We start from the raw sequence: 12911 nt of genomic DNA, 5'->3' as shown, positions 1-12911 counted from the left end.
CTCTATACTCTCCTCACCTAAATTAATGTAAGTGATTGGGGGCCACTAATGCAGTAATTAGGGAGTCTTACTAGACTTTGATATAAAACTTCCAAGATTTTTATTATACTTTGGGAAACATTAAATTGACTCCCATTATGCTGTGTTTAGTCCTAATTTGATAATATTATTTAATCTTGAACAATGAACCTCACAGTCCAAAACAGTTTCCAAGTTATATTGTCTAAATGATGCTATCTAATTCCTATTAAAAGGACTTTAGAAGACACAGGCTCACCCAAAAAACGTCTGGCACATTGAGTATTGAATAATGTTTAATGATATTTATAAGCAAGTGAATTTGTATATTCCAGACTTCTTCACAATATCTTTATATCTTAATGCATTTAAATTTTGACCCATACATCTTCAATATGATGAGGCAGGAAAAAAATCCCAAGTAGATAATCCTTTTCATTGAATAATTCTATTTATATTTTAATTGATAATCTTCCTTTGTTAGGCTCACATGACGGACAAGTGCTTATATGGATTTACTTCCAATGTACAAAATAAGAAAGAGGATGGAAATGATCTGTAATATAAAATGAGGTATATAAATAATATTAATATGCTAAATGTTAGCTCAATAAAAAGCAAAGTATGCATGAAATAAACTGCTTTAAACAGTAGATGGAGACTAATATACTAAGGAGTGTAAATATTGAATAGATATAAACTACTTTTATCAATTAAGTCTTCTCTACGTACCCTTAAATATATTTTTTTATTTAGCTACGTAGCTGTCCATTCAAAAATAAAATTAATAACATGCAAATAAATAATTCCTACATGGGAATTATATAAGAAAAATAAGTGACTATACTAGATGAAAATTTATATCTATTAGCTTTATAAAGAAGTAAAAGATAAGACCTAAACTATGAAAGCTGCTAGCAAATAAAATACATCAAAGAAAGATTATCTCAAAGATCTGGTAAGAAAGGGGAGTATTTAAAATTCTAAGAGAGTTAATAAGTATGAAACAAATTTAACACCTTTTTAGAATATAAGTTCTTAGAATGAATCAAAAGGAGTTTAAAGTCTCAGAGTACTGAAAAACTACAAAAGCACCTTGGTTACGTGCATATCAATATTTTGAATGAGTTCACGATCTACTTCCCCTTAGAAAAACTTGTAGGAAATAGCACGAGAGAGGTATAACTAATTTAAAACATATTTTAAAAATTGGAAGAAAAGAAAGTTTGCCTAGGGATTAAAAACAAAACAAAACTGTGTGTAGATGCATGTGTAAATGAAAGTATAACGACAGCATTAAAGATTATTTGGGTACTTTAAAAAACATTCATTCAGCCATTCATTCCCTTTTTTATCACATAATTATTAGCATTTATAATACGCATAGCTGGATAATGAGTCTAAATACGCCAAGAGAGTATTAGATACTAACCAGTTCCAATGCACCCAAAGGCACAAATTTTAAATGACATGTGATAAGTCACTGAGAAGCACGGATGTCTGAATAAATGAAAAACAAATTGCCTACAGAAATTGCCAGATGTATAGATGTAAAATGAACATTCACCTCGGAAGGATTTTTATAGCTTTCACTTGAAGTCCTATTAATTGGGGCGGGCCATTACTGACCAACTACAGAAGAAATAAGATAATGTGATAATATCTCAGTTATCTGAAGTTACAGGAAGGTTCCAGGCAGCTACTGGATCAGCTAACTGGAGTAATGATACAAATTGTGAATAGATGACCATTTTTCAAAGAAGTTAAAATATCGTAAAATTCAGTGAACATTACATCTAACAGAAGACATACAGAGAATATGAACTGGGATGGGTTTTTTTTCTGGCCTTGAGTTATTCATTTCCTGCTTACAGAGTTGAGGTAAGTAAACTATTTTGATTATGAGAGATCAATTCTTAATTACTAAACAAAGGAATTTAATGAAAAACAGAAGGACTGATGTGATTCAAAGACCAGAGATTTGTCACAAAGGTTTAAACTAAAAAAGTGAGAAAGTTAGGTTCACAAATCTAGAGCTATTTTTATAAAGAAGAGTGAGAGAAGCAAAAGCCTCAGAAATAGGATATTATAAAAAAGTAACACAACTTGGAGAAAAAGGGAACAGAAATTAACATATGTACTAGAAAAAAATATCCTGAAAAAGATGTCCATTCATTTAGTGATGTACGGACCTATGAGACAGAAATGTTAAAAAGGCCATGTATAATATGCTTATTTATGGACTTTATTATTTGACAAACTGATGCTATGTTTATGACATTACAGGAATATAGAAATCCCAGAGAAAACATATAGAAGGATTCATAAATACGAGGGTGATGTGTACCAATAAGAAAAGTTGTTTTATTTTGAATCTTATGTATGTTCTTACCACACTATTGAGTTCAACAAATTACGAAAACTCACAGAAGGCAGATTGAGATAATGAAGGGATTGAAAGAGATGTGTCTAAACAAAACATGCTCTACAATTTTAATCAACTGAAAACTTGAAGTGCACCATAGAAATAACATAGATGCCCAAAAGAATTTTCTCAAAATGAGGTTTACTGAAAAAAGTCTAGGTAAAGTGTCAGCAATTTTTCAAATGGAATGTTTCAAAGTTCTGACATTTTTTCTTGTGTTAAGACTGAGTTGAATCGAAGTTTCAAAAGGACTCAAAAAGTAGGCAAAAAATAAAATTAGGTCAGGAGACAACAAGTAATTTTTTGGCATACATGGACTAGTCTAAATGTTGTGTAATGTGAACACATGATAGACCGTGATATTTCAATAAAAGGTTCCCTACAGTCCTATGAGTCTAGAAAATTTCATGGATTTAGGGTTTAAAAAATTATTATGTCAGGGTATTTTTTCATTTCACTCAATATAATTTATTATTGTATATGACCCTTTAAATAAATGAAAGAAAGATTTTCACAAATATATTTTAGATGGAATTTCATTGGTTGTCTTTTGACTGTTGTTAATTCTTAGGCATTGATTATGCTTATTGACAAGAAATCAATGAGTTTCCAAATAATGAATACTTACAATTTTACTACTGTACTGTTTATACTGATTCAAACCAAAAGATATGCTTGTTTACTGACAAAAGTCATAAGCAATGATGTGAAAGCCAAAATCATAAGCAAGAGTGATTGCAAAAGTAATATTAAAGATATTGTTTTAACTATTGGGTTTTTATATGATCTTAATCATATAGCTTTTATCAATTATATTCTTGAATTTAAACTATTTTTTGCTCCTTATTTGCTGAGACTATCCAGATTGTTTTCTGTATAATGTTGTGTCATTTGAAAGACTTATTTTAAATAAGATGTCTATAATACTAAAGAAATTCTTGAATTCTTCACGATAAAATGTGGTGTTATTTTTAAATTCCAGGTAATAATTTTTTTTTACGTTTCATTTTAATAAGTGTCAAAAACAGTGATTAATTTTTATCAAAAGTTAAGGTGATATTTTAGTATTTTTTATTTCTCTGAAAAAGGTAAAGCTACACTAAAATTCATTAGCATTTTAAGATAAATCTAAACACTGAGTATTGAATACAACCACCTTCTACATGTTTAAATTTATTTCTTCAATCTGTCAGTGTATCCCTTTGGTTTTTATCATAGTAGGAACAAACTACAGCATTATAACAAAAATAAGAGCAAGCAAGTTCATAAAGTGCTCATGACTAATGAGTATGAATAGACATTTTCTAAATTATTCCTAATTTAAAAAATAACTTCCATTTCATTAAGTGCATCATGCATACTCTTCATGGATCTTTTCTTACACATTAAAAAAAAAGGAAATATAGTTGTATTTGGGCATTTAAAAAAAACACAAACTACTTTTTTTTTAACGTGCATACACGTACTTTTGTGTAGAAGAAGGTTTCTTGCGATTTTGAATTCTAAATTTAGCAATCAGAAGTATAGAAATGGGAAGTTCTTGGGTATAGACGATGATCTCATTTGTATTATTAAGCATATTACCATTTCCTGATCATTTTATAAATGACAATGGTAGCTTCATTAGGCTTTATTTTTAGAGCTCTACAGAAATAACTAAATATACAGCTACTTTCTTAACATTAAATAAACATTATGTTCACTACAGAACTAAATGCATGTTCAGCAAAAGAAAACTACTACCCCAATAATTATTTAAAACATTCTGATTAAAAACAAGTTATAGGTGCCAAGTTTTTAGTTTAATTATTAAGGGACATGCTTTTCAATTTAGAAGATGAGAATATTTCCATTCCTGATGATAAATAATACAAGTATTAACAACTATCATCATGTGAATTTGGAGAGCAAAATCGTTAGGAATGTTTTTTATTTGTAGTTTATACTATCAAGTTAACCATAAAATCGACTATGTCTATTAAATCAGAACCATGATGTAATTTTAAAGATAATTGTGTGAGTCTAAGATAACATTAAACACCAGAAGTTGAAGTTCTATGAAGAACTAAGGAAAATATAAGTAAAAACGACTAAATACTTATATTTCTGCTTATTTTTCACCCAGGTCACACTTCATCCCAAACCCTAAATTTTGAATGGTGTGAGCTGGCTAACACAGGGAAAAAAATAGTTTTTAAAAACTAATTTATTCTACTATTTCTGAGTAATAGGCAAACAAATCTTAATTTTCTTAATTAAATAATATATGCATTCTTTGATCTCCAGCAACACATGTAACTATTTCAGGCTATTTTAAATCACTAATGTATGTAGATATGTGAGCTAAACTTTGGGACTTTAGCATCCAAATTTCATCATAGTTATTATGTTAGATATTTCAAAGTACTTCCCTTAAGTATATGTGCTTTCCTTGTATTTTTTAACTTCAAAAGATAAAGCAAAACAAGTATCAGTAGTTTATAGACAGGAGCAATTATTTGGTTCTGAAATGCTAAAATACTTAATCATTTGTGGGGTAATGGTATTTCCAAGTAATTTGAAACAGTTTAATCATTGTTGCCATCCCAATGTATGTATCCAATGGCAGATCTATTTCTTTACCCATAGGACACTTGCCTACTCTTATTACCAATGTCTACAGTAGTAGTCTTGTCCTCAATGCATTCAATCCATGACTTTCATATTTATATGCATAAGAGTTAACACATATGTTCTTCTAGTTTTTTTCTTTCCTTTCAGTATTTTTTCTATTTCCCTCCCATTCCATAAATCATAAAAGAAATGAATAATCTGCAATCTGTCTCATTTTTGCTCCTAGCTTATGATTCCATGATTTTTTTCATACCAGGAGATGAAAGAAAGAAAATATCATATACGTTGGATTTGCCATAAAAGATAAAAGTTATCTTTTGAATTTTTATGAGTTTCATCCTTATCAAACATTAGTTTATATGATTTGACCAAACTATTGAGTTGTCAGTGGTATTTACCCATCAACTAAAAGGAAAAGATAACTATTATAGCAGAGCATATAGGATAACTTCATTACCAAGGTCCTCAAAGGAAATAACACTACAGAATCTCTAAGCATTTTTATTTTCACAGTGGTTGTATAAAATAACCCACTTAGAGAATATGGTCCCAATATTGAAAGAGCTGAGTACAATTTTCAATGTCTCCATGTTAGAAGAACATATTGTTTTAAGTAAATGAAGAATATTGCTTTATTTATATGTTTCCATCACATAGTTCCTCTGATTCTGATCAGAGACTTACTCCATATGAACATATTACTAAATTGCGTTGAATGGTCAAAGTGATGGCTGCACTGATTTCCTAATTTAGCCTAAAATGTTTAATGTCACAGTGGAAGAAGGATGATTATGCGATAATGCTGGCATCAATAAAAAAATGAAATCTCCCAGTGACTCAAGTGTCAAGAGATGTTTTTCCATCTTAATTAAGCCCTTCAAAACACATGGAAATCAAGTAAGCAAGAGAGCAATATCCAAAGGAAATATGAAGCACATTTGAAAAATGTTTTCAACATCAAAAGTTATGTTTGATGGTTGTCAACAACCATGTCCTAACACAGGAACCTGTCTTCCTGTTAAGTATATTCATTTTCCGTAGTAAAGTGCTGCCTGAATCCAAGAGTCACTTTTATCTTTGTTTCTGAAAACAACCTGAACTCTATTTTTACTAAGAAGAATGACATGTTGAACTTATTCCCTCAAAGGGAATACTTTGATAAAGCCTTTTATGTAATACTTACTCAAATATGGTGGTTTGTAAGGCGCTCGTGTATTAGACAGCAGTCCATCCAGCTCCTTCCTCTCCAGAGTGCTGTGAAGGGCCTTCTCTTTGCCAAAGGTGGAGAAAGACCTCTCCGCCCCAGGCTGGGCTTCTGGAGTTTCAAACACCTCGGTGTCTGGAACAGAGTCCATGCCAGGAACATGCAGATTGCTGCGATAATCAGCAGCCTGACGTCCATCGGCGGGGACAAAAGAAGGCATCCAGCACCGATCTGAGTGGCCCAGCGCTTTGCATTCCTCAGTGCAGTTGGAGAAGAGATCCATACCTGTAAGCAGAAAAAAGAGAAACTACAGATTCAGGTTTCACTAATGTGAAACATTACAGGTAGCATAAAGAGTGCTGGGTAAATGTGTTTTGCCAAAGTTTTCTTGCCTTAACCTCACAGGAACCAAAAATGTCTTCGTACTATTTTCCAAAGGATTAGACTTCTAGCAAAGAGGACCCTGAGGAAGATGTTTCTAAATTTCTCACAGTATTGGGGGAAAATTCTGGCTCTAAATTATTTAAATAACTAGGGGATGGTGAATAGAAAAAGAATGAATATTTTTTAAAATCTCTGGTGAAATTCATACAGAGAAAAATGCAAAGTGTAAAGCCTTTATAATCCATAATCTCTAATGATGATAAGGCATCCGACATTTTTCTTCTTAGAGACAAAAACATCAGAACTATGTGAAGCACAAATGATGATATTTAGATTATGAAATCTGGACATGAAATAGAAAGTGAAATTCAACAGAAATACAGCACACATATTGATAAGTTGATAAATAACAAGAACGAAACATTTCAGGAGTGGCCAAGAGCATGCTTTCTCAGGTTCTCAGAAAATGACCCTAAAAGGTATGTTTCAATGACACTCTGGTAGCCCATATTACTACAAGCCACTTATCATTTACCACTGCAGACAAAACCCGAACAAATGACTGTGATTAGGGAAACCAAGGTAATCAAGTGTAATGTGAGTCAGCTGCAGATACTATTGACAAATACCTTATTAGATGTTCACATTGGAAAACACTTGTCCTAGTCAACACAGAACAGTTTCCCTACTAATCTGAGAATACTAAGATTTCAAATGACATCTTCAAGTTTCATTGTCTCCCACAGATTGACAAGATCATTTAACACTATCTGACTTATGACGCAAGAAAGTTCAGTTTCTTAAGCAAAGCAGAACAATTTTTGAGCATGATAGAATACTTCTTGGTACTCATTTTGATAACTACCCCTACTCAGAAAAACAAGTGCATAAACCTAAATCACATTTTAATACATTTCTAAACATACTAACACATTTGTTGTGCATGTTTTTAAACAGGATCAATTTAAATAATTTGAGTATGATCGTTCTGTATAAAAGAAACTTTCGAATGCGTGAGTATGAATTCCTGTTTTTAATTGACAGACTAATATTTATTTAATGAACCCATCTGATTGTTTCTTCTTATAAATACCATGAGTGATTTGAACTCTTGAGTCAGTTTTAGTTTATAAATTCCTGATGGCATTTGTGTCACAAACTGCTTTACTTGTTTGTGTGTAAATGTTAACATCTGTATGTATAAAATACAGAAAAGATTTCTTCGGAGTATTAATCTTCTAGATTACCCGCAAGTATTTTGGAGTTCAGAACAGTTAATTATGTAAATTATGTTTAAAGAAATGAAACAAAGCTTCTTATCATATATTAATCTCACTTTATGACTTTTTTATTTTAAATTAAACTATGTATAATGTTGAGTCTGACTTCGATTATAATGTTCCATTGATAATTGTCATGCATAAGCCTGGAAATAAATTACTGATCAGTGAACCGTTGAGGAACTTAAACGTGAGCTGAAACCAGGATAAGGAACCAGACTAAGAAAGCATGTAAAATGTGTCAATGTTTTTCTAGACACCAAAGTAGCTCAGTTTTTTTATCCTATTTCTTCAAGAAGAGATGTAGAAAGAAAAAGAGTTAGGGAAGGAAAATGTCCCTGATACACATTGACATATGAGGTAGGTAGAGCCATAGAACCACAGAGATTTATGTTTTGAATACTGTACTAGAAATGCTTCCTATTTGCAGTGTGATAGAGAAGAAAAGATTTTTTTTGATAGATGTAACTACTGTTAAAATTCAAATTATTATGAGCAATCATGTTTGAAAATTAAATTCAAGGTATTAAATTTAAAGTTGGTGGAATTAATTCAAATATTAAGATCAAACTGTATTATTAGACCCTAATAAAGATGGGTATATAATGCAAAATTTGGAATTAATGCAATTTTCCTCATATGACTGATAAGTATCATTTTAAATATACTACATGAGACCATTAATAATCTTTCACATCTTTTCGAGCACCTGTACCCCAGGAGTCTCATATTTTTAAATATGATCATCTCTCTCATAGAAAAAATTTAATAAACTAGTCTCTCAACATTATTAAGATGTTGTCTGATTATGTTAGTAGGTACTTTCAATAGTACTTGTTTTTATAGGTAGTGTATACTCAATTGTGCCCATTTTCTTTTCTTCAAGTTAATGGTTTTCTGGTTTTCCACTTCCTTAGTTATTAGAGGCTAGTTAAAATTCCCTCAGATGATGTAATCAAGTTCTCATCAGTTGAGAACCTGTACAGAAAATATATCATGTGCATAACAGGAAAAATGAGAAATATGATAAAGTTTTTGTTGGAAGAACAATTTTACCTGACAGAAGGAAGAAAGCCCTTATAAATAATGTTCTTACTAAATTTATGAACTAGTCCTTTTAAAGTGTGATTCCCATAGTACGAACACAGAGCTTTACATAACCAGAAAGAGAGAGATGGTGCCACAAATTGTGCACGAATATATTTCACAAGTTTTACTGATAAAGCAAGTGTACCAATTTCTCACGAGGAAAAAAATATCATAGAGACAAAATTAAAAGAAAAATAACAAATAGTACATCAATAAATTTCAAATCCTTTGCCTTTTAGATATATAGTTTGAGAACCAGATAAATATTCCTATTACCATTCCTCACTTCAGGGAGTCACTAAAAGACTAGCAGTATTTACCTTTTTTCATTTATCTCCAGTCCCATTAAATATATTATTTAATGACCAAATAAACAGAAGTATATTTAAGTTTTGTTGTGATAAATAACTACATAATACACAGGAGTGCCAGGTGTTATAGGGCAGGTGACATATTACAATGTATGCCTTTCACACTGCTCTTAGAATTTTTTAATAGCTCAAATTAAAGGCCCAAGAGAAAATAAATTTAACCTGATTTTTAGTTTTTCTTATTCAAATGCCCTTACTATAGAACCTGTGATACTTGTACAGCAGAAAAATACAGGCCGAACCTCAGTTTTGAAGTTCTGCTATTTACTAAGAAATATTTCAATATACATATATACATATATACATGTATATGTATATACATATATATATGTATATATGTATATACATGTTATTTGAAATTTCTTTTCCTAGTTATTTATTTTTCCAACTTCTCAGAAATAATCTGTTCTACAAGGCATGACAGCTGACGTGATAGACTGCCTGTTATGCAAAGATATATTTAGACAAATTTTTAAATACATATTTTTTAACCAGCAAGTAACTTGTTCCTTATAGTCAGAGGCAGTGATATCACCACTGAGAACAACTTGTGATTTCAAAAATATTATAATTGTATTCAATTTGTGCTGTTTTCTGATGAATGTAATAATACAAAGTTATGGGTACATGTCTTCCTCATGCACCAAGACTTCATAAAAATGTTTAATTTTTCATAACATGATAAATTAATTTTAAAGAAAATCAATACTTAATTTTTTGAAGAAATTTCCAGTCCTCCTTTAACCGCTTAGCACCAAAAAATGGAGAGATATTAATAACAACCACTAAAGTTGCTATAATTTTTAGAAAAACATAGCTCATAGGCAGATATTTATCAATATGACTCACTCATGAAAAAATCAAAACATGTACATTAAAATTTCTCCTTATCATTCAAAATGTTTATATTTTTCTCCATTTTCTCTAATATTTTGTCATATATTTTTCCAATTATAAATCTTTCTGTAACATCAATTTGTAGCTCAGATTTTCACCAGAAACCTGAGTAAGCTTTTGCAAACAAATGTAAATTCACTTTATGTATAAGTCCGGATGTTTATCTGCAAGTATCTAAATTCTTACTGGAGGTGGGAGAGGGAAATTTGTACTTATGATAAATCAAAAATTGTCTTATTGATATTGCAGTAGTTGTGCAACGGCCAGACACATTTCATGCTATACTTTATCTACTAGTTTGAAGATACTGACAATTCAAATCACTTTATTTTTTTTATGTATAGCTAAATTTTGACCACATATCATGTATCAATCTCAATAATTAGTTAAAAATAAACACACTTAGAAGCTAAGTTTCCTTGTAACTGAAAGAAAAATTAACAAGAAGGAGCCACTTGACAATTTTCAGGTAAACCATAACAAGTAACATTAACAGAATCACTTATTATTCTTCAATATATATTTTAAGGAGACACAATTATTAAAAAATGAATTGATAATTCCAGGAGTATGAATATTGCAAGGATTTAATAACTGAGGCAAAAAAATTCTTACAAATAAATATATCTCCTCAGATGTACCTGTAATAATGTTAAAACGTTTAAGAATATACAACTAAAATTTTTGTGTCAGTATTGCAAATCAGAAAAAAAAATCTTTTAATCTAATGATATACTAAACAAAATTGAAACTATATTTCTTTTAAGTACACTTTGACTTTTTTTTTGGCTATTTGAGCTGCGATTAATCAGATTTTCCTCTTGTGATGGTTTATACATATATTTACCACATCTTCCTGGACTTCTGCCATACCTAACTAATACATCAATAGTGCACTGAAAAAAACGGAAAGCACCTTGACAAGGCTATAGAAAGAAAATGCCACAGAGCAGTGGTCAAGCCGAAGAATTTCACACATGGAGCCAGGTGCAGTAGAAAACTGAAAAAGCTTATGTGATTCTCTGTGCAGCTGCCTCCGTGTTTAAAGCCCTTCTATGAACAAGATTGGTGACTGCAAATGGCTTAGAAAGGAGAAAGGCAGGGGGGGTAGGGAAGAAAGAACAAAAAAGAAAACTATTCATAGAAGAATAAATAGAAGGCATATCTAAATAAATAAATACAAAGTAATGTTAACATACAAAAAGAAACTGAGAATAAATAAAAAGTTAGGAAGTTTAAACAGGTGAAGCACTAAGCTCAATAGTGTACATAATGGAATATGTAATGAGGTACAGACTAAAGGACAGGATTCAGAGTTTACGTCTTTCTAGTACTATTTTTCCTTGATAATCTGGTGTTCTCCCCCTAAAAACTGGCTGAGTAAGATTTGCTTATTGGTATGAATTTTTTCCAAATCATAAACCTGGAAATAGATGTGCTGTGAATATTTCCTAAATATTACAAAACTGGATGATCATCAATACCCGACTTTACAAGAAAATAAAACAGATGTACTTATTCACCTGAAATGGGTTTAACTTTTAGGAACTATTACAGCTACTTGCTATAAAGTTTACGGTACACAACATCAGTATGAACTGGAGAAAGTCATTAAGTAAATGCATTTCAATTCTCTGCATTTAGGGTTTTATACTTAAAAAGAAAACACTTCAAAATCATTCTTACAATAAAATTAGACATATTAAATCTGATTGCAATTCAGCACACAAAGGTGAGATTACTTCTTAATACAAGTGTGTCATTACAATTCTAAAACAGCAATTATTGTGCTTGGTATGTTGTGGCTGCCCTAGAACTGCCAATGAAATACAAAAATAAATTAATTCTGTAATACTTTTCATGTTTAAGAAAGTAAAGATAGGGGAAAAAATTTTGCCATTGATAAAGAAAAATACAAACTGCCTTGTTTTTTAAAAATGTTTTCCAGAACACAATTTGGCATTTTAATTTTCCTTTTAATGCTTTGACATCTCAAATAATTTGAAAGAAACATTACCAAAATGGCAACATTGAGTCCCTCAGAAATAAAATAGCTACTGGGAAGGCAGGTTGATAAGAATCTATTCCCATCCATCTTCCAAATTTAGCACTTTTTGCAGATGTTTATTCGTTTCTCTTTCTTTGGTTAGGTTATTATAGCTCATTATGTCTGAGGGACTAAACTAATTGAAATGTTCATTGAGACTGGAGTGCTACAGAAAAAAACAAAGCAGGGGTGGGGGAGTGGGAAAAGGATAAATTGCACCCAAGGAAACATGCAGCAGATACTGTTTTAATATTAAACATTTTGTTTTAGAAGTTTAAAAAGGCTAACTTGAATTAGAAACCCTGGAAAATGAATAGGAATGAGCAATTCTAAACGTACAGCTTTTAAAAGATAACAATAAATCATATGCCATATATAGGCCAAAAATGAAAGGGACTTTGTACTCAAATATAAACTTCTGGCAAGATCTGGTTTGTTGTCAGGTTCCCAGACACTAAATAGATGCTCTGTTCACTTAGCGTGAAGGCCCGCAAGGGGCAGGGACCTCCGGGGATTCTTGGCAGTTCTCAAGTCTCATTAGGTCTGCATATTAATGACTTGCAGCAATATAAAGAGACCCTTG

At 31.0% G+C, this 12911-nt stretch overlaps 1 protein-coding gene across 1 annotated transcript in view; it reads right to left on the bottom strand.

The window, feature by feature from the left end:
* Positions 1–12911, bottom strand: part of PCDH10 (protocadherin 10) — a 39775-nt gene that overhangs the window by 20598 nt on the left and 6266 nt on the right. Inside the window, exon 4 of the mRNA XM_057309967.1 lies at positions 6240–6545. Within this exon, the coding sequence (XP_057165950.1) occupies positions 6240–6545 (306 nt within the window). The remainder of the gene's footprint in view (positions 1–6239; positions 6546–12911) is intronic.

The sequence above is a fragment of the Ursus arctos genome, unplaced genomic scaffold, assembly GCF_023065955.2.
Source record: "Ursus arctos isolate Adak ecotype North America unplaced genomic scaffold, UrsArc2.0 scaffold_11, whole genome shotgun sequence".
NCBI classification, from domain to species: domain Eukaryota; kingdom Metazoa; phylum Chordata; class Mammalia; order Carnivora; family Ursidae; genus Ursus; species Ursus arctos.
Note: the sequence above shows the minus strand (reverse complement) of the source record. Positions and strands in the feature narration are given on the sequence as shown.